At 38.7% G+C, this 20,854-nt stretch overlaps 3 protein-coding genes across 5 annotated transcripts in view; 1 reads left to right on the top strand and 2 right to left on the bottom strand.

Annotated features, from left to right (window-relative positions):
- The window catches only part of LOC105267680 (uncharacterized), a 28,249-nt gene extending 20,657 nt beyond the window's left edge, over window positions 1-7,592 (bottom strand). The window contains exons 1-6 of one of the 2 annotated variants that reach the window (XM_011306695.1): window positions 7,461-7,592; window positions 4,054-4,613; window positions 2,381-2,491; window positions 2,200-2,291; window positions 2,025-2,117; window positions 1,840-1,943 (exon numbers count right to left, since the gene is read on the bottom strand). In XM_011306695.1, coding sequence (XP_011304997.1) covers window positions 1,840-1,943; window positions 2,025-2,117; window positions 2,200-2,291; window positions 2,381-2,491; window positions 4,054-4,613; window positions 7,461-7,475 — 975 coding nt within the window. In that variant the 5' untranslated portion in view covers window positions 7,476-7,592. Of the gene's footprint in view, window positions 1-1,839; window positions 1,944-2,024; window positions 2,118-2,199; window positions 2,292-2,380; window positions 2,492-4,053; window positions 4,854-7,460 lie in introns of those variants that run through there. The other variant, XM_011306697.1, reaches the window with a different exon arrangement.
- Window positions 7,593-8,560: 968 nt separating this feature from the next.
- On the bottom strand, window positions 8,561-11,335 carry LOC105267678 (uncharacterized). Its single transcript, XM_011306692.1, has 3 exons — window positions 10,970-11,335; window positions 10,460-10,791; window positions 8,561-10,322 (listed from the first exon to the last, which is right to left on the bottom strand). The coding sequence occupies exons 2-3, from the start codon at window positions 10,764-10,766 to the stop codon at window positions 8,665-8,667; spliced, it is 1,965 nt and encodes a 654-aa protein (XP_011304994.1). The 5' UTR covers window positions 10,767-10,791; window positions 10,970-11,335; the 3' UTR covers window positions 8,561-8,664.
- A 745-nt stretch (window positions 11,336-12,080) lies between these two features.
- Window positions 12,081-20,545, top strand: l(3)mbt (lethal (3) malignant brain tumor). 2 transcript variants are annotated; one of them, XM_011306690.1, is made up of 13 exons: window positions 12,081-12,112; window positions 14,635-14,839; window positions 14,940-15,237; window positions 15,324-15,560; window positions 15,988-16,610; window positions 16,783-16,933; window positions 17,019-17,193; window positions 17,301-17,571; window positions 17,705-17,903; window positions 17,977-19,063; window positions 19,196-19,279; window positions 19,390-19,690; window positions 20,029-20,545. In XM_011306690.1, exons 1-13 carry the CDS (start codon window positions 12,087-12,089, stop codon window positions 20,152-20,154), a joined length of 3,783 nt encoding a protein of 1,260 aa, XP_011304992.1. In that variant the 5' UTR covers window positions 12,081-12,086; the 3' UTR covers window positions 20,155-20,545. The 2 variants fall into 2 exon arrangements, with proteins under 2 accessions (XP_011304992.1, XP_011304993.1); XM_011306691.1 differs by lacking the exon at window positions 12,081-12,112 and adding an exon at window positions 12,145-12,165 and having other exon boundaries at window positions 14,937-15,237; window positions 20,029-20,544.
- Window positions 20,546-20,854: the final 309 nt, after the last annotated feature.

Raw genomic sequence — 20,854 nt, 5'->3', positions numbered from 1 at the left:
TGTGCCCATCACGACAGCAATTGAAATTCAAAATGAAATTACAAAACGGATATGTAAATGAACCTACAGTATTTCTGTTTTCAATTCTGTTTGTCTGATCGAATTAGTTTTCCAGTATCTGGAACCATCGATTTACATATTTGAATGATAATATAATAATGAATTTCCACACGTCCATAATAAAATCCAAACAGATATTAAGATTGCAAAAGCTATTCCAATATTCATCATCAAATCCGATTGTAATTCCATTATCGTCCAGAAATAATCGGATCAACTAAAATAACGAATTTTTAAAAACAGAGAAAGCCGCAAAAAATTATTCTTGTTACTTTTTAATGCGTATGCAACAATGATTTCCATTCGTTTCATATACACTGATATTAATTCCTTATTTCCACTGCAGTGACTCGTTGAAAGGGAAAAAAAAATAATTACAGGGGAATGTACATTTTTTCACGTAAACCGATTGCACTTCCCGGCAGAAAGTTTTAATGGCATTGAAATTTATTTATTCCACAACTGTGAAATGCAACTCTGAAATATTCCGAATATCATCCTCTTTTATTACTCAAGTATTTTAGTTCCCTCCAGTTGCATTGCATTTGTCGTTGAGAATACTGTATGCATCCCTCCTGAGATATGGGAAGTAATGGAAATAACGGGGAAGAATACAACTCATTTCCGTTTAAGATTTAATCCAAGAAAGGCAAGGGAAAACCGCTTGCTATCATTTTTTCACGAGGGAGTGTAAAAAAAACGTGTGGCGGTACGAGACTACGAGGTACTTTTGCTCGGTGGAATTGCTGCTTCTATTGTCGCGAAAAATTCCGGACAAAATTTATGGTAAAACACAGAATACAGGTTCGATCGGTTATGAAAATGTGTGTACTCATGTGATAAAAAAAAATTGCTGTGGATCGGGTGATGGGACGACGCCTGGATATCAGTGTCAAAATCATATATTTTAAACTTCACCTTTTTAAGTGCGAAAAACTCGTTAATCTCATTCATTCGCATGAAATATTTAAAGCTAGATATTCACCGGACCATCTCATCTCATCTCATCTGCTTGACGCGCATAAAATTCAAAATCTTGATAATTAAACGACCGTAAAAAAGAAAATTTACATATGCTCTCCGTTATTAAATCCATTTGGCCCTCTCAAGAATCAGAACGTTGTACATTTGAATTTTATAGACACCAGAATATGAATTTTAGTCTTCCCGAGTTTCCCTCCTTCAAAAGCCCTTCCTCACCTCGAAAAAAAAGCCAAATCTCGAAAATAAATCGACCGTAAAATCAAAAATTCCATATTCTCCTGATTATTCAACTGCATTAGACCTCCAAGAGGTTCCAAATGACCCTCAAATACCTTAAAACGAGAAACCCGTCAATATCTGCACTTGATAAATCCAAAAATCTCCCATAATCCACATTTATTCGCGTGTACTTGACTGACCTGGGACTCTGAAAATCACAATTACCCCTCATAACACTGAGATCCAGCCGAATACGCCCCATCGAGAAGAGCGAAGCCCTCGGATATTTCCCATTCATAATCCCCCAAAATCTCGTCTATCCACCGGCTATCCACTGAATATATTCCGCCGGTATAAACGTTAAGCTAAAAATTGACTGGCCTGAGAGTGAAAATCTCACGGACTTGGGTCATAAACGTCAACATTTCCCATATCCCAACTTTATTCATCCATAAAACGTAATGCCGTCCGATCGGCTATCAGCTTCTCAACTTCAGCTACAAGAAATTCCCTCACCCCTTCTACACCCCAGAAAAACCCGAAAAGACGATTTTTGATATTCAATTTTTAACTCACATGTTTCCGGAGTAATGCCTCGATAGATCCGGGTTGTGTGTTGGCTCCATTCCGAATAGCCGTGAAATTTGCTAATTTTATACGGCACTCGTACCTCGCCCGATCTGTCGACACAATATAAAGAATTCATGAGATCCAATTCCCGGATAATTGAGGAATGGAAAAAATGTGAGTGAAGTACTTACTATCGTACACGGGTAATCGATCCGTGCAATCGCAGGGCTTTTGTGTTTCGGGTGAGTATGTACATTGCTTGATGCAGGTGGAACTGAGGCAATCTGAATGAAACATGATATTTTATTAAGGGATTTATTGAATTTGCAAATAGATGGAAATATTTGAAATAGTGGAAGCACTCACCTCCGTGGGTATCGTTTAAAAATTGTATTTCACAGCTGTTTCCAGTGTAACCTGGGGCACAGTGGCATCTCACAGCTTCTGCTCCAATGTGTCTACATCATCAACGAGCAATAAGTCTGGGGTTTAATTCATCGATCGATTATGGAACAATGAGTTTTGTGACAATGGGGCTATTACATACTTGCAGGTACCACCATTTCTGCACATGGTGTCTCGTTTGTCATCCATGCAGAGTGGACCGTGAGAGCATTTTTCACCACTAAATTTCTCGAAACAGTGACAGCTAAACGACCTGGGGAAAATTAACACATAGAACTCGCTGCAATCTCAGTTTTTCCAGATTATTTATTAATTATTCGTTAATGATTAGGTTCAGTCGGTGCTCTCAATTCTATTCAATAATAATATTATCCCTCCATATATTCCAGATGATATTACAAGTCAACATATTATAATGTAAATATATTACTTGATGAAAAAGCCAGGAAAATTTTACGAGTCGAGATATTACGATGTAGTCATATTATTTTTAAAAATATTACAGGTTTAAGGATTATGGTTTAAATTGTTTACTGGGCAGAAGTATTATACTGTCAAAATATTATTGCCCTCAATTATTTTTTAATCAATATCCCTGAGTGTAGTCGATTGTTGTGATTTGCATGGGCGTTTGAGATAAATACGGAAGGATCGAGAGGCATCGGATTTTTGTTTTGGATGGAAATATTTTTTTTTAACCAGAGTAGGTACACGAGTGCTGGAAATGAGATGCCATTTCTGTTCAATTCCGGTTTGTTTGAGAATTTTTCCTCTATCAGGGTGGCTTTCAAGATATTGCACGAATTCTCTAGCAGCCAGTAAAGCGCAACCGTCCAAAATATATTATTCAGCAATTCCTTAATATTGAGATTCAATTTCTTGGGAATGCAAATGTTGCATTAAGACACTACTAGAAAATGCGATGAGAATAAAAAAACATTCTCTTGTTACTTAGAGAACGACTTATATCATGAAACAGAAATACTTTGAAGGAAATAAATACTAAGGAATTAATATCAATAAATTGTTAATTCCTAGAGTTCTCTCTAATGCATTCGCATAATTTTTTTCGTTGCAAAAATATAAATTTCTACGTTCCCATTGGTTTCAGGATTTTTTCTCTGTATCAGAATAGCTTTCAAGATATTCCGGGTTTTTTTATTAGAATCAATACAACCCCCAAAATATATTATTCAATAATTCCTTAATACTGCAATTGAATTTCGAGAATGCAAATGTCTCGTACTGAGACAGCAATGAAAGGTGTGATTGGAGTGAGATGCAGCTTTCCTCTCTATTCCCACAAAAAAAAATAAACACATTGTGCAAAAGATACTGTTCGACAATGAAAACGACAAGCGGATATGCCTTTATCATACAAATTCCTCAGATCAAAAGTACATTGAATTTTCGTTTTGCATGGAGAAATTTTTGAGGGGCAAAGTAGAAAGGCGACTGGTAGAAACGAAATTCCTCTCGCCCAGAAACATTCCGAATTGCTCGAGGATTTTTCCCTTAGCTTTCAAGATATTACATGAGTTTCCTCACAGACAATGCAATGCAGAGCCCCAAGAATATATTAATATATATTATTCATCAATTGGTTAATATTGAGATTGAATTTCTTGTGAATGCAAATGTATCAGATTGAGTGAGCACAGAAATAGTGATACTCTATACAAATTTCAATGTAAATTTTCACACCCTGAATAACAGAGGAGAGTAAAAAGTGACCCGAAAAGGTTTTGTTCTTTCGTCTGTTATATCTTGGCGAGACTTCAAAACCACAAAAACTTGAATTATTCAGATACTTACCCGTAGGTGCCATCGAGTATGCAATTTCCCGCAAAAGAGCAGTCCCTAACCGTGCAGGAATTTGGGTTGGCATCTGCCTCCGTCACTTCGTACGTGACATTGAAGCCATAAACATCGAGAAGATCATGAAGAACTCGTACGTGATTCCCCTCAAGTCTCTCCAGTTGAAAGTCAATAACGAGAAATGGTCTGTATGTTTTGAACCATCGGTATTCAAAAATATTGCTCTCCGTAACTTCTTTGATGATGATACCACCAAAATTTACACTGTCCGACTCGTAATAGGCGTATTCGGTGAATTTTAATCCTTTGTAGACGTACAGCTGAGTCAGATAAATGACGATGGAGCTGTTGCCAAATGGTATGTCCGACGCGTCTATCACCCAGTGACACTTAATGGGCACCGAAAATGGTCCAGGAAAGTTTGGCGTTTGAATTATTCCTCTTGGCGACATTAAATGACCACCGCAGAATCCAACGTCCGTTGGACTCGCCAGAACGCTGAAAGTTGCTATCAAGATGGGATAATTGATCCAGGAGTTGGTCATTCTAGTGTTTGCCTGGAACGTTAATGAGATTTTTATTGATAAACACATTTTCAGAAAGTTTTTCATACAATCTAAGACTATCTGATGATTTTTCACAATCAGGAGTTCAGGAAATTTAGGGGTGAATTCTGGTTATCAAAAAAATCCCATGGAGAGTTTTTCTTCATCGAATTTTGTGGAGAATTTATATTTCTTTACGTTTTAGATTATTCCTTGCCATTTAACTTATCTTTTGGTGGGGAAAAATATTGATGGAGTAAAATTGAAGAGAAGAGCATGAAAAATATTCTTATTAATAATGAATACTAATTAATACAGTTGTTTCTGGGCAATTTATTCTGTCTCGATTTTATTGTGTCAATTCCTAGGATAAAAGCAACTGATTTATTTAAAATAATTCGAAATTATTGACTATTCTCTAGCTGATAATCATTGCCGTCTAATTTTCCATGAAATATTCCAATAAAAATCGAATAAAATAATTTCTCAACTCCAATAAAAATCTTTCAAACTCCACGGATAAATTGAATGGAATTTTTTATGAGATTTTTTTTTGATTCATTGAGATTTTTGTAGTAACCATGAATGTAAAACATAATTATTCTGATCAAGAACGTCGTAAAACTGGGGAAAAGCTCAGCCAAGCGATTCGAATGAAATGCCTTGAAGCTTTGAGCACTTGGAAAAAAAATCTCGTCTCAAGAGAATATTTTTCACGTGTCAGTACCTTTTAAAATAGTCTGCATGGCAATTTTTAATGGACTCTCATCAATATTTTAATAATAACCCTTTCCATCAATTTATTGTGAGATGTTCCTTGAATTTTCATTGAACATTTTAGAGCTCGAATTTCAGAATAAAATAGTGTACGAGTTCAGTTGAGAATATTCAAATTCAATTGGGTACGTGTTTGTAATTATTAATTCAACAAATATTAAATGCTCGGTTGAGAGTTATCAAGGGCACACCTTGGGAAATTTCTGGAAACTCAATTGACAGTTACATGCCAATTTGCAATACTGGAAAATTTCAGATTGGATTTGAGATTGAATTATCCATGGAGCTCTGATTTATAGTGAAAATTGAGTTTCTTCATACTCCACCACTGTTCATTCATAATTCTAGTTTTTAAATTTGGGGGACGAATGTCATGCGGAGACAATTACCACAATCTCTCATCTGAAGAGTTTTTAATTTAATGAATTAAACACAGCGACTGAATTATCAGTAGGAAAACCCCGAGGTATTTCATATTGTTGACATCATTAAATATTCAATTAGATTCTGAGGTCTGACGCTTTTTTATCAATGGCCCTGGGCTCAATTACTCCATCAGTTTCGTAGAGTACTATAGTACAGAAATTAAACCGCAGGAACGAATAAAAAATTGTTCATTAGTATTTCAATAGAGAAATGTTTTAACTGAATAAAATAAACCCAATTAATGTCATTGTAGAAATAAAAAATCCCAGGAAATGCGAGTATTGTTTTTTAAAAAAGTAAACAATTAATTAGAAAAATAGGAGTTATTAGGGATGAGTGAAATATTTATTGGATGTTTCAGTAGTTTAAGCTGGAGTTGGAATGTGATATGGACTAGTGGTTATTGAATATTTTGTAGGTAACTTGACCGAGAGTCAATCGATTTAATGAATTAACATCACTCGTCAATTGTTAATAACATTGTTAATTATTCCTCGAGACTCTTGTGTCCCGACACAATTTGTTTATTCGTTTGTAATGAAAACAGAACTGGAAAAGGTGAATAAAAGCTAGTCGAGTGATTTAATTATTTTCAAAGAACGCCATGAGTTCAATAAATAAAGGAACGCCAACAGAATTGTTGATCCTCATTTTTTATCTCAATGAATTGACATTTACTCGCGTAATTTACCTCTCCATTCATGTGTGAAATTTGTAATAAAAAAATGGCCAGAAAAAAATTGAGGAATTATTATTTTTACACCCTTTAATCCAGGAATTACTCAATAAACGAATTCACCAAAATCCATTCTAATCCCATCTATAAATCCGATTGCAATATGTATCGACTCAATTTTTCCACTGCCATTAAAACGTAACTAAAAATCGAATTATCCCCGCAAAGAATTATATCCAGAATCAGCACAAGTTTTTCACCTGCAGAATAACACTGAAAATTCATAGACCTTTAGAATTTCTCTACAGCTCTATTCAACCGTGAAACTCATAGCTCCTAATCTCCTAAAAAAGTCCTAGAACTAATCCAAAAGCCTCAACCCAGAGTGCCCCTTAATCTCAAAATTCGCGAAATAACTGTATCCACCAAAATCCGTCCTAACTTTACAATCCAGAATATATTACAAATTCCCCCTTAACCCCCAACCCAAACATCCCCAAAACCGAATCCCTCCAAAATCACAAAACACCCCCTAAAAAACACACCAAAAAACGAAGTGAATACCCTCGAATTACTTCCCTAAAAAAGCCCTAATTAAAATTCCCACCCCTTCCGTACAATTACGCTCTAAAAAGAAATGCAAATACAGATGTAAAAAGAACTCCAACAAAGAGAAAGTGACTCCCCAAATCACCCCAATTACGTCCCTCGAGAATAAATAAATAAATAAATAATTACCATTCCCATCCCCAAAGCCAGAACCACCCCCTCACCCTCTTAATTCCTACATCATAATAAAAAATCCCCCAACCCCGAAACTCTCCACATTATTACCCAAATAAATGTATTCACCAGAATTCATCCCCACCGATATTCATAACACCCGAATTCCCAACCCCCCAAAAACAGAATGCATAATCCAACGGGGAGCAATTACGCAGAGACATGCTCATTAAAATATCCACTACTTCACTACTTACATTTCCATTCATCATTCCACCGGGTGAGCATTCAGTCTAGCATGTCCAGCGATAAATATAAAACACATGAGTCCATTCGAATCAAGTTGCGTCAACGCAACGTTTTGTTATTCTTCGAAACAAGTACGTCGGCCCCGCGATCAGGATTAAATACATCATCAAATAATCTCTACCCCGCCCCCCCCTCCCACAGCTATTTATTATTCAAGTACATGCAGTCCGCATGTTATTCCCCAGCTGTACTTTCTTTTTTTTTTCTATAAGGGTGCACGACAAATTGGATGAGACGATTTAATAATGTGGATTAAGTGGTGATGAGGAATGACTTTTGTCCCGTTTTGTTTTTTTTTTTTATTTTTTATTTTTTTACGGTGCGATTGCGAGGGGAAAAAATGAGACAGATAATGATGATGTGCGCCTAGATGGTGTACACACCGACTGGGCTTTGTGGTTGGGCGTTAGCTTTCCACACCGGCAGTTTCCCTCCGCGCAACCCCAATCGCGCCGGGTACACATTGCACACTCTGTACAGGGGGAGGGGGTTGAGAGAAGGGGGAGGGCAATCCTGGGGGGAGCTTAGGTGCATTAGATGGGATTTATTGCAATTAGATGAGTTGTTTGAGGTTCATTTGTAGACGTCCTCGGTTCTTATCGGCTCATTTCTTCTTGGATTGATGGGAAATCACTTTTCGGGGTCACTGAACCACTTATTTCCCCCTCACTGAATCACTGATAAGGGGATTAATTCATTTGAAATTAATTTCAGATTATTTTTTTTGGGGGGCTTCTTTTGAGGAGTGGGTAAAGTTGGTTTTTTAATGCGGGTTGGGAATGTTTGGTTTTTGGTACGGTCTGGTATGTGGGAATTTATTGTCACTACGACTCCCGGAGAATGAACTTTTTTAATCCGAATTACTTCTCAAACTGAAGTTCGGGAGATGTGCTGGAAAATTATGGGGTACACGCGAGGAGAAGTTTTACTTTATGCATTAGTAACGAAATGAAGGATTCTTTGCGATTTTTAATTAAGAAAAAACGATAATTGGGATTTTTTCATGAATTTTATTTTAACTGAGAATATTATGTAAATGTACTCTAAATCCATGACAAATAAAATTGTAGTATTTTATTTCCGGAAATTTGTACAGTTATCTTGATAAATTTAGGATATAAATTTATTGTTGGTTCGTACCCATTGACTAGCCTACAGGGGTCTGTTATAATTTATGTACCGCTGCAGAGACACGGGGAGGGGTAGTGCCCGAATTTTCCTCCTCATCTGTTCCTCCAGGTTATTCGCATGAACATTATGAGCGAATACTTGTTGAGGTCCATTTCTGGGATTATCCGGTGACTGTTGAGACTGAGACGATGGCCCCTCATTTCCACTCGTATGAATATCGAGACCAAACAGTGAATCCCAAACGAAATTGTGAATTCCATTGAGTTTTGGATTTTTACTCGACGTCTTGGCACTCGTGTCCTCGTCATCGCTGAAGCTCATCAGAGAATTCCAGTCTGGCGTCTCGACTTTGCTGGAATCAGTTCTGCTGGAGTCCCTGGAATTCGTGGGGGACCACTTGGATGTGCCCACGTTCCCCTCGAGTTCCTCCCTCGACAACAACTTCCTCCACTTCTTCTTTTTCGCTGGACTCGGGAAGTCACACCTCTCGGAGCTCGTTCCCTCACCAGCATTCAGTGATTTATCCGATTTATTCTGGTTGTCTCTTTTGAAAGACCTCTCACAACCCTGGGTCTCACGATTTTTATTCGGTGAACTGCTTCCTGATTGTGACAAATGATTATCAGTGCTGCTTGACCCATCACCCAGCAATCTCTGGAGACGTTCAACATCGCACGAGCTCTCATTTTTATCCCTCTGGGAGTGCTCTGCACTCAGTCCCTCTTGTTCACTGGACAAGGGCTCGTTTCCATTGGAAAATGCCTTTGACTCATCATCATGAGAATTTGGAATTGAATTCGATTCAGTCTCGTCAACGACCATTAGCTCCTCAGCATCCTCCATTTCCCCTTCCCAATGAATCTTCTCCTTCTCTTGGTCGGAGGAGGAGGAGGATGAAGACGAGGATGAATTCATCGAGTCAATGGAAATTTTTTTGGTCCTACCAGAGGACTTTCTGACGTCTTCCTGTTCCTCGTCGTCGCTGACGTCAAATTCGGGAAGACTCGACGGTGGTTTTGGAGTGAGCGCGTCCAGGTAAACCAGGAGACGAGTCCTGCTAGATGTACCTGTTTCCTCCTCGTCTTCAGTCGAGTTGTGACTGCCTGAGCCCTCGTAAGACTGCACATGATTATTCAAGGGTAGAATTGGGGTGGGGCTTTGGTGTCTACTCGTGTCCGAAGTTATTGGATACTTAGACTCCAGCTCTGGATGCTCCTGCCAGATTATATCACGCAGGTGAGAACGAATGGAGCATCGGCAGAGGTCTTGAAGGAGTAGGGGCTCTGAGAAAGGTAAATGGAGAATCGTTTGGTCGTCGTCTTTGGGAATGACCAAACCAGCGAAAGCCACTGGAAGCATTGCCTTGTGCCTCCAGGTATCTGTGTCCACTCGCTCAATCCTCAACAAGTGATCCTTATAGGGCATCACCAGGACTCCACCAATTTTTACAAACTGCTTTATAAAGGCCTCGTGAGACTCTGGACAAGCTGCACCACAGTACACTCTGTCGTACTGTTGATGAGGAATTACTCGCAGAAAATTTCCATGCATAAAGACTGGCTCGCAAAAATCGAACTCATTCAACGCCAACGATTTTCGTTTGAATTCCTCGAGCCTCTCATAAGCGTACTCCATGCAGTCCTTATTCAATTCGATTCCATGATTAATCCCATGTCGACCTGCAATGAAAACAGTAATTGCATGATTCCTGGAATAAATCCGAAAAAAATTCCCGAATTTATTGTGACTGGACGAAGGATTAATCCATATCCTGAATTTTTTATGACGTTTTATTCCCAGGGGACTCCAAACTCACCAAGTATTAATCCTACCATGGTGCTGAGGTACCCCGTGCCTGACCCCACATTGAGAAAACTCAGTCCAGCCTCCAGTGAAAGGCCCTCCATGACCTGGGAGTAAACACACGGTGCAGACAAATGAATATTGCCAATTTTCCACGAGACATCCTTGTAAGCCCCATCTCGGTGAGATGCAAGGACATAATCGCCCCTGTCAACAGCCCGAAAAACCCTTTCAACTCTTTTTGTCTTTATGTACCGCAACAGACACAATATGTCCACTAGATCGTCATTGTTCTCGCCATTATTGAGGACATTTCCCATGCTGTCAAGTGTATTCTATTTTTACCTGGAACACGAAACACTCAAATGGTTATATTCCGACAGAATATCCCGTTTTTTCTGCCATAACTCAGCAAACAGACACCAAAAAATTTATCGGGAGAGAACGCTTGATTCTTTTTTATTGGATCGCAATTAGCCGAATAGTCAGACATTTATTGACATCGAGGGAATAGTGAACTCACCGATTTAGACAGCCAACGGAATTCACTAGAATTCCACGGAATGCAGTCACTTGTTTTTATTATTGCATCAACGAAGATGGAATTGATGACAATGTTGCGGAGTAATCCGTCGTTGACATTTGAATGCCACTGGGTTCGCTTTATTTTTGATAAACACAGGGAGATGATATGTGATCAGCTGGAGGGAGGGGGTGATGTTTTAGTTCAATTTTTTCGAGTGTACGCCAATGCGTGGGACGTAACCAATAAATGAAGGAGAAAATTTCCATGGGATTATGTGGGGGAATTTAATTGGATTTCTTATGGATACTTGGTGATAACTTGTTGGCGTTATTTTTCGAGATTCGAGATGGATGGAATTCTTTTTTTTTTGGTCGGAGTTTTGAGGCTTTGAGGCGCGTGCCACCCGCGCATGCGCCAGAGTTGGCACTTTTTTTGAAATTACGATTTTGGCTCGGCGGGGGCGAGGGGGTGGTGCACTGGAATTTAATATTTTTTATAATTACTGATTTGTCAGGGAAATTATTGAGTTTAGGTGACAGTCCGAGAGTTTTATGGAGTGGATTTAATTTCTGGTGAAAACGATTTTTTTATATTTTCCTACGTAATCGTTTTTTTTTTGTTCAATTCGATTAATTTGATTTATTTATTTACTCTATTATGGCGTATTGATGAATAATTATGCAATCACTGAGAAGAGAATTGCTTTCGCCAAATAAATTTCCCAGTGCCTGAAAATTCACACGTTTCCAATAGAAACAATCATCTGCATAAATAAATACTTGACAGGAGTAAATTAGATTAGGAAAAATTTGTTGGGCTCAACGCAGTGTGAAATCCATATTAATATCAATATTAATATCAATATTAATATAATTCAGCCAAGAGATGGCGAATCAAAAATTTGGGGTTGTAACATGAAAATCGAGAAAAATGCAAAAAAAAAAAATGGCAATCGTTCGATAATTCCATCCTCGATTATTTTCCTGGGTAATTACTCATTATATGTACAGTATAATACAAAAAATCTCGTGTAAATCGGCCCTTAAGCCTCGAAAAGTCCGGAGCTGTCCAAAGTGTCGCGCCTGCGCGCTTACAGTATTGTTTCTGTACTTGGATGATGGCGACTGGTAACTTCAAAACGTGAGTTTATCATTATATTATTCGGAAAATATATAACATTTGCGGTGAGTGGGGTGAGTACAGATAACTCAATCGCTTAGAATAAAGTTCAAAGAGTCGAGGTGAATGATAATTTAAATGGCAAACAGCTGATTGACGAAAGGAATTGTCAACCGAAATTCGACTGGGCATTCGTTTGCGGATAGACTATATGCCTTCAGCTTCTATATCTTCTCAGTTCGCCGAACAAAAACGCAGTACTAGTTCCATTCCACGCATTATCCGACATTATGTGCACAAATTATTCCACCGATTCGTTTAATCGATAGTAAATTTAATATTCATTACACGATTCACCCCCAATTACCAGAATAACTAAAACAAAAAATAGACGAAAGCCACATCGTGACTACCGAACACTAATGGAATGTTATCAATTATTAAAATAACGCACATATGATTTAGTCATTATTTATTAATCCCCAATAAAAATAAATACTCACCCTCAGTGTCAAAACAAACGAGTATGTCATACACCGCGATATTTCCAATTCTGCACTTTCTCCAATCTTTAATAAATAAATCATTAAATGCGATAAGCACTCCGAGTTTTTCCACCGATTTTCCGGTCTCAGGTGGAAAAATACGTTCATCATTTCGTTGTTTTATCTCCACTGAGAAAATTGCAGACTTTCAAATTGCATAATTAATGAATTAAAAAATGGTCGATGTGAGGGTTGAAAAAATGGAAAAATTCAGTGGATCGATTGGCCCTCGATAATCGCTGATGAAGTCCCCTGTAATTACATGGAATATCGGGTAATCCAACGCTCTTCTATACTTTAGAGGTTAACATTGAGCCGATTTACCCGCCAATAGTCGATAATCATCTCCAGAGGCGAAAGGACTCCGCTTCAGTCCCAGAGGAAGCTCCAAAAATCATCCAAAATCATGGCAACATCGCCACCCCAGGGAGCAACAATTATTCTAAACAATAGTGGGTTTAACAGAAAAAGCATTTTAAAGAGGAACACGCCAGTCTCCGGCTGGTGAAATCACTATCGACCAATGGGAGTTGAACGTCAGTGTGACGTCACTCTGGGGAAGAGATTGCCATTGGTGGAAATGGGGAACAGAAAATTGATGATTCAGGAGGATTCGCATGAAGTTATCCAACAGTCTCCCTAAAAATTACACAAATTAAAAACGACAATTTTCCTTTCCGGTACCTCCTGCAGTCTTTCGTCTCGTCGGGTGATTAATTCGAATAATTCCGGATTGTAAAATTAGTACTCATACTCATTGTAATTACATTGCCATTGTAAAAGGTGTCAACTTGCAAGAGTCATACGAGTGGTCGATGAGAACTGGACTTGAGCATAAGAGAGCAAGAACTCGAATGCTCAAATGGTGTCTCAAAGTTTATCCTTAAACTTAGTGTTTATCAATTAATAGATCGTGGAAATTATTTAACCTGATTGGTTGAATTACGATTATCAGGAGTAATTCAATGAAACGAGGGGTTTGGGTTTGTTCTATTGTTATAATTGAAGTGAAATAATCGTGGGACTGTTGGGGCTTCGGATAGGAATTATTTTAGGGTATAAACTCTCGTCTATGTTGCGTGCGGCAATCTTATCGCCGGGTTAATTCGGGCTTTATTTTCATGTAACAAAATTGTTTTGGGGTTTTGATGCAGTTGTTTTTGGGAGGGTAGAGGATTTTTACCCCGGGGTGTTGAGGGCTGCATGCGTTATCGCTGTTCGTTGGGGTTCTCTTGGCGGGCCATTCGAAATTCTGTTTTTCGGGGATTCAAGGAGTCATTAGGATGGTGATTAGTTACTCACTGGCAGTGGAATCTTGGGATTGAGGTAATTCTGTGGTGCACGTGGATGGTACGTTTCTTTGATTTTTTTTTTGATTTTTTTTCGGGGTCACAATCAGGTTGAGGTCTTGATAGGTGAGGCGATGCCTTTGTCCGGGCGATTTTTTTTATTGATTCGGATTATCTGGGAGCTTGTTCGCTGCTGATGAGCACATCTGGGAAATTTTTTTATGGGGTTTTGATTTTCGAGGAGACATTTTGCTTTCTCCAGTTTTTGAGATTATTTGGGAATCCTCGGGATTTTATTGGAGATCAGCTGGAGGCGTTAGGAAAATTTTTACAGTTCTTTGGAAATTTTGTAGAAGTACTCGACAATGAGAGGTGATATCGTAATCGGTTGGAGATTAATTGAACAAATAATTCATATAATTCTTCATTGAGCTGAGGTTTCCCTGGATAAAATTAAATTTATTATTCAAATACTTTACTAGAAGGTTCCCATTGTTTCTTGTTCGATTTTCGAATTACAATTGCAAAGCCAATATTTCTCATTCCACATTCATTGCAGTCGAAATAATTAAATTATCAATGTTTCTTAATAACCAACAAAAATCTTTCGATATTTTCTCCAAAAATCTTGACATTATCAGATTTTATTCCCACAGTTGATAAATTAGTGATGATTGATGGTGGTGGAATGCTTTTTATTTGTCAATAGGATGAATGAAGAGATTGTAGTTGAGGACGGACAGAGTGGTAGCATTGAGGTACAGCCAGCTGATGATCATAGCACACACGTTATGCCACTATTGTACATTCAACAGAATAAATTAGGAACTGGTCAGTCACCTACCACAAATCAGCCCTTGCTGGCAAGTAATCAGTCGCAGTTGGCTGCGATAATTAACCCCATAAGCACTCCAGTGAGTTTCCTATAATTATTTATTTTTAATGCTGTTACTCGATTCTGAATTATTCTATTCATCTCAATAATTCCACTTCACTCGTTTCCCTTGTCAGCAGCTCGTTGCGAACCAGAATAAAGTTTTCATCCAAAGCTCCAGTCCAGTCAATCTGCCTCAGAATAAACAACACATAGTCATTAGACATCCAATAGGAAATGTAAATACTGCACCTCAGAATCAGGGACAGAAGCACATTCTTCTGAGGAAACCTAATACACCAAATGCACAGATTTTGCCTTTGAATAGTGCAGGAACTGGCGCTGCCACTCAATCATCAAGTGGAAAACACACTTTTGCATATCTGGGGACATTCATCAAGCCCAATAAAACGAGGGAGTCCGTCGTAATTCCTGCTGGTAAAATTATTAATCATTATTGATTGATCTTTATTTGAATGGAGAATAATTATCAGTGCAATTTGATTTGTTTGTTTGGAATTTAGGTGGCATCCCTGCACCTCAAATGCAAAAACCAAAATTGGTGATAACCCCAATGATTTCTGGCATTGGCCAGACATCGACCTGCACTACACCAGTCTCACAATCCCAGCCTCAGAAGCACATGGCAAATCTTATTTTACCAGTGTCTATTCCTCAGTCGACTGGAGCCAGCAAACAAAGTACGTTGAACCTACATTTCAGCCATGGTCAAATTAGTGATAGCAAAGGAACCTTCGCAGGTGAGTCGATGATCAAATAACGATGTTGGGAATGCCCAGGGGGAGATTCTGCAGAGAAATTTGTGATTACAATATTTTTGATCTTTTATGAAAAACCAAACCAAATTACCCCTAATTTTTGCTAATGATAATTACATTTTCATAAAATACTTTATTCTTTGAAATTACTATTTTTTCCACAGTATTTATTTAACGTATTTTTATAATTGATTATTTATTCAACTTCTCCAATTTAAAAATATCTGGAAATGGGAACAACAATGGGAGCACAAGAATGTTCAAACAAATTTCATTTCCACGAATTTCACCGGAAGAATTTCTCACTGGCAGCTCCTCAATGGTTGCTGTGCTATCAAACCAATCCTCGCATACACTTTCCACACAATCTCTCCCCTCAGCTTACCCCCAAAAAATCTTGTAATTCTAGTGCTGCGGGAGTCCAAAGCCACAAATGCAACCCCCTATCCACCCCCTCTGCACCCAATTACGAAGATGAGTCTCCTGAATGTCAACAAAAACACGAGCAATTCACCAGACAGTATAAAAATAACAGAAAATCCAGACTCCGCAGTAATAACACCAATTCCAAAGAAAGATGATACGATGCAACCCTCGGAGAAACGAAAAAAAACGATCAGCAACATCCTGAGAGGATCCACTGAGAAACGACCCAAGAAGCAGACGTTTCCGAAGAATCAGGACAGTATGGACATCAGTTACTCTGTCAGCAGTCCAGAAGTGGACCAGGACGGTGGGAAGAAATTGAATGACGACGAGATTACTCTGATAAAAGTTGTGCAGGGAGAGGATAAGATCAGGAGGAAGTCTTTGGTGGATGATGACGTTAAAATCGAAGTGGTTAAAACTTCCACGAGTAGTGGGGGGACTTCCGGGGGCGATAAAGAGAGGAAAAATGAGAAGACCAATGGCAGCAACTGCGAGGATATCAAGGACATCATTAATGGGAATCATAGCGATCCAAATTTCGATGCTGCTAAGGCCCTGGACTGGAAGGATGGAGTGGGATCATTGCCTGGAAGTAGTTTAAAGGTGAATATGAAGTTATTTGAGGAAATATTCTTCTTCGGGGAATATATTCCTTTATAAATATGAATTTTCTTCGAACTGTTTTATTTGCTTGTGCAATATATTTAAAGAAGAAAAATAAGAAGGGACCGATTATTTTTTATTCTGTAAACAATAGAGCGTAATTTCATTGTAGTTTCTCATCAACGAGTTTGGTATGATGGAGGTGGTGGATGAGGATGAAAATTCCAAACAGGATAAACATAGCAATGGGGATAAGGAGAACGTTTTTCTATCCCGAAATTCATCAAAATCGGTTGCTGTCACTGCGACGAATGATAAGAAAAGTGAGTAAAATATTTTGAATTTTAAATCACACAAATAGACCCGATAAGCATCATTCCTATTCATTCGATTCTCTTTTCATTGCAGATGAAGATAAAAAATCTCGACAATCAGTCAGTGCCGATACTTTATACTGTTGCGAGAGTTGTGGTTGTTACGGAATGGCGGCTGAATTTGAAAGTCCAATATCGTGTAGCCCAGCATGCACTGAAATGATAGCAGTGAAAAAACAGCTGAGAATAAAAAAGGAGAAGGAAGCGAAGTAATTGATGATTCCACTACGAAAATTTAAATCGATACAATGCACTCAGTGCATCAATCGAATAATTTATGGAGCAATAATTGATTAATTTTTTTTTTACTCTGCAGAGAATTGCGAGCCAAACGAAAGCGTAAGAAAATGCTCATGCAAGAGCAAAACTTGAAGGAGGGTTTGGAAAAAGTCTCTGAGGTTGAGATCGACGAGACAGATAAGGAAAAAGATATTGAAAGGGAAAAGGAGAAAGAAAAAGAAAAATCGAGGGCAAAGGAAAAGATATCGAAGGAGGAACGTATGAAATATGAAAGTGACGAGGAGTCGAGAGACACTTCAACGACGAACGTGGATGAAGAGAGTCAAAATGAGAAAATTGAGTCCAAGGTATTAGGGGAAAACTTTTTTAATCAACACTTCTCGTTAAAAATTCGTGTCGACGATTTTCTCTCAAAGAATTACTCAATGATTGTATTGCATATTTTCTTTTAAATTATTCAAAGGATTATGATTCTTCTAGTATCCCTGGCAAACCGGAAAGCATGGATTTTCATGGTCCAAGTACTTGGAGCACTGCAAGGCGAAAGCAGCTCCAGTGAAACTCTTCAAAGATCCATTTCCATACGGAAAGAATTTGTTCAAAGTTGGAATGAAACTCGAGGGCATCGATCCTGAACATCCCTCACGTTACTGCATCTTGACTGTATTTGAAGTAGTTGGTAAACCCTTGAAATTTTATAGATGAATCGGTCTTGAGTTGTTTATTCGAGATTCTAATGGTAACAATTTCAGGCTATCGAATACGTTTGCATTTTGATGGGTATCCCGAGAACTTTGATTTCTGGGTGAACGCAGATTCCATGGATATTTTTCCAGTTGGATGGGCAGAGAAGAATGGACATAAATTGGACCCACCCAAGGGTTACGTGCCAACAAATTTCAGCTGGAATGCATACTTGAAGACGTGCAAAGCCACACCAGCACCGAAAACGGCATTTTCCAGTAAAAGCGCTGTTTTTCCACCCACGAGTTTTCGTGTGGGAATGAAATTGGAGGCAGTGGACCGTAAGCACTCATCACTAGTCTGTGTAGCGAGTATTGCGGGTCTGATGGACTCTCGAATTCTTGTGCACTTCGACTCCTGGGATGAGGTGTATGACTACTGGGCAGACGCTAGTTCTCCCTACATCCACCCAGTGGGTTGGTGCCATCACAATGGTCACAGCCTGACACCCCCGAACAACTACAAAGACGCCAAGACCTTCACCTGGGACGCATACCTCAGAGAAACGAGATCCGTAGCAGCGCCAGCCCGAGCCTTCAAGCAGAGGCCACCCTGTGGCTTCAAGCGAGGAATGAAATTCGAGGCAGTCGACAAGAGGGTGCCCCAATTAATTCGCGTTGCGACAATCGAGGACGTCAAGGATCACATGATAAAAATTCGTTTCGATGGGTGGCCTGAGGCTCATGCCTACTGGGTCGACGACGATTCCCCGGATATTCACCCCGTTGGGTGGTCCAATAAAACTGGGCATCCCCTCGAGGCCGCCCTCACCTCTGAAATTATCGCGGAGAAGACAGAGTGTGGAACCCCTGGGTGCCGTGGCATTGGTCACATCAAGGGTCCTAAATTTGCCACTCATAACTCAGCCTCTGGGTGCCCCTATTCCTCCCAGAATCTCCATAAAATCAGACTCAATACGGACAGACTCAATGTCAAACACGAAATCTGTGACTATGACGAGGACTCCCTCGACAGATCCAAAGGGGACTTGTGGAGGGTCAGGGATCGATCTGATAAATACTCCCATGAGCAGAAGCACATCAAGAGCGAGAAGGATGTCAAGCAGGAGTACGATGAATTTGATGAGGTCGAGAGGTTGGTTTAATTGTTTAATTATTCAATTCTGTAGTTATCGCTTATTTCTACCCTTAAAATCACATGAAATTGTGTGGGTTAAGTCGTAAATATCTCTCGAATAATAACCATCTGTTGTTTTAATTAATTCAGTAAATCGAGCAAAATGAAACAGCAACATCAAAGTGATGGCAACACTGATGAGGAAGATCATACATCCAGAAAACGAAGGAAAAGGTCAGTACTACCTCCATAAATATTTATCACATTTTAAGAAAGAAAAAAATCATTGCAATGGGTGAGCAAAGTGGGGAGATGTTCTAAGAGATAATACTATTGTTATCTAGACGTCATATATCTGAGGAACCTCTATGCCCTCCAAGCTCTGGATTCGGTGAATCACTCACCACGTATGCACCAAATATGCCTGATAAACAACTACGTAACGAGCTGTATCAATCCGTTTACGATCCCGGATACAGTCCACTGCCGGATGCACCACACATTTGGGCTAAACACAGTAATGTATTGAATCGTGTCGTTGCTAAACAGAATACCAATCCCAGACGATGGTCCAACGAGGAAGTCATCAAGTTTATCCAGAGCGTGCCTAATTGCAAGGAAGTTGGTAGCATTTTTAGGAAGCATGTGAGTATTGCACATTAAATAACCTCCAAACAATTATTAAACGTGAAAAAAAATGATAGACTATCTATTTTCCATTGAATTATAATTTTTTTTTGTATTTGCACCAGTGAATGGGACGAAGTGAATCCAGGAATAAATTATGATGATCTTTGACATTGAAAAATGTCGAATCACTTAGAAAAAATTCCAGATTCATGTACTGTTGTCCTTTTAGAATGTCCCATTGTATCCCATGAGTGGTATTAATGATTTATGCGCATTTCTGCTTGTAAGGAATAATTTTTTCTCTTTATAGTGTATTAGTGTGTTTTTAAAATTCTGCTTTTGGATATTTTTAGAGTATCGACGGTGAGGCATTTTTAATGTTGACTCAAGAAGATTTGGTATCACTTCTGGGTCTCCGTCTCGGGCCAGCCATAAAATTGTACAATAGTATTGTACTTCTGCGTCGACGCGCCACATGAAACGTGCTCAACATTTTAACACCCACCAACTGATCATGTTCATTGTAATTTTCACCATTATTCTCTTTCATTCAACCCGAGGGAACTCGGCAATTAAGCTCATTAGCGACTGGTAGATTCTCACTTTTTTTATGGTTTTTCTCCTCACGAGAACCAAGTCCGGGATATTATTAATGATTCATTTCGACATGTGGGAGCAGAAGGACGAAGAGTACTTTAAGATTCACCTCTCAAATATTTATCTATTCTTATCTTAAGGTACATTGCACTGTACAAAATGTATATAACTAGTTGTTATATCTGTAGATATTGGTAACACGTAATAAAAAGGATTTTGTTAAAAATCTACTTGTCTCTTCCCTCATCAATTTCATTCTCTCATTAACAACAATTCACCGAGAGTGTCTCAAATAATTCCAATAAATTCGGAAAATATTCCTAAGTTATTGACCGTAAAAACAAAAATAAATAGAGTAAAATAAAATAAAATACATTGGCAATTTCATGTTCGTTAGAGTTAATTTAATTAAATAAACTGTTTATTCAATTAAATTAATTATTTCTTGATTTGATTTAATTTTTGTTGAAATTTATTTTATCTGGGGGGGAGGGGATGGGGAGGGGATGGGGTGGGGTGAAAGCTGGATGAGTCTGCCAATACCGACACGAATACGACGGATTATTAAAGGTGACTGATACG

The sequence above is a fragment of the Fopius arisanus genome, unplaced genomic scaffold (genome assembly GCF_000806365.1).
Source record: "Fopius arisanus strain USDA-PBARC FA_bdor unplaced genomic scaffold, ASM80636v1 scaffold00049, whole genome shotgun sequence".
Taxonomy (NCBI): domain Eukaryota; kingdom Metazoa; phylum Arthropoda; class Insecta; order Hymenoptera; family Braconidae; genus Fopius; species Fopius arisanus.
Note: the sequence above shows the minus strand (reverse complement) of the source record. Positions and strands in the feature narration are given on the sequence as shown.

Bases quoted from the DNA above. Each gene is read 5' to 3' on its own strand.
- LOC105267678 (XM_011306692.1), bottom strand. From the start codon at position 10,766: ATGGGAAATGTCCTCAATAATGGCGAGAACAATGACGATCTAGTGGAC. The intron at 10,323-10,459 runs GTGAGTTTGGAG...TTTTCATTGCAG, and splicing joins CATGGTAGGATTAATACTTG to GTCGACATGGGATTAATCAT.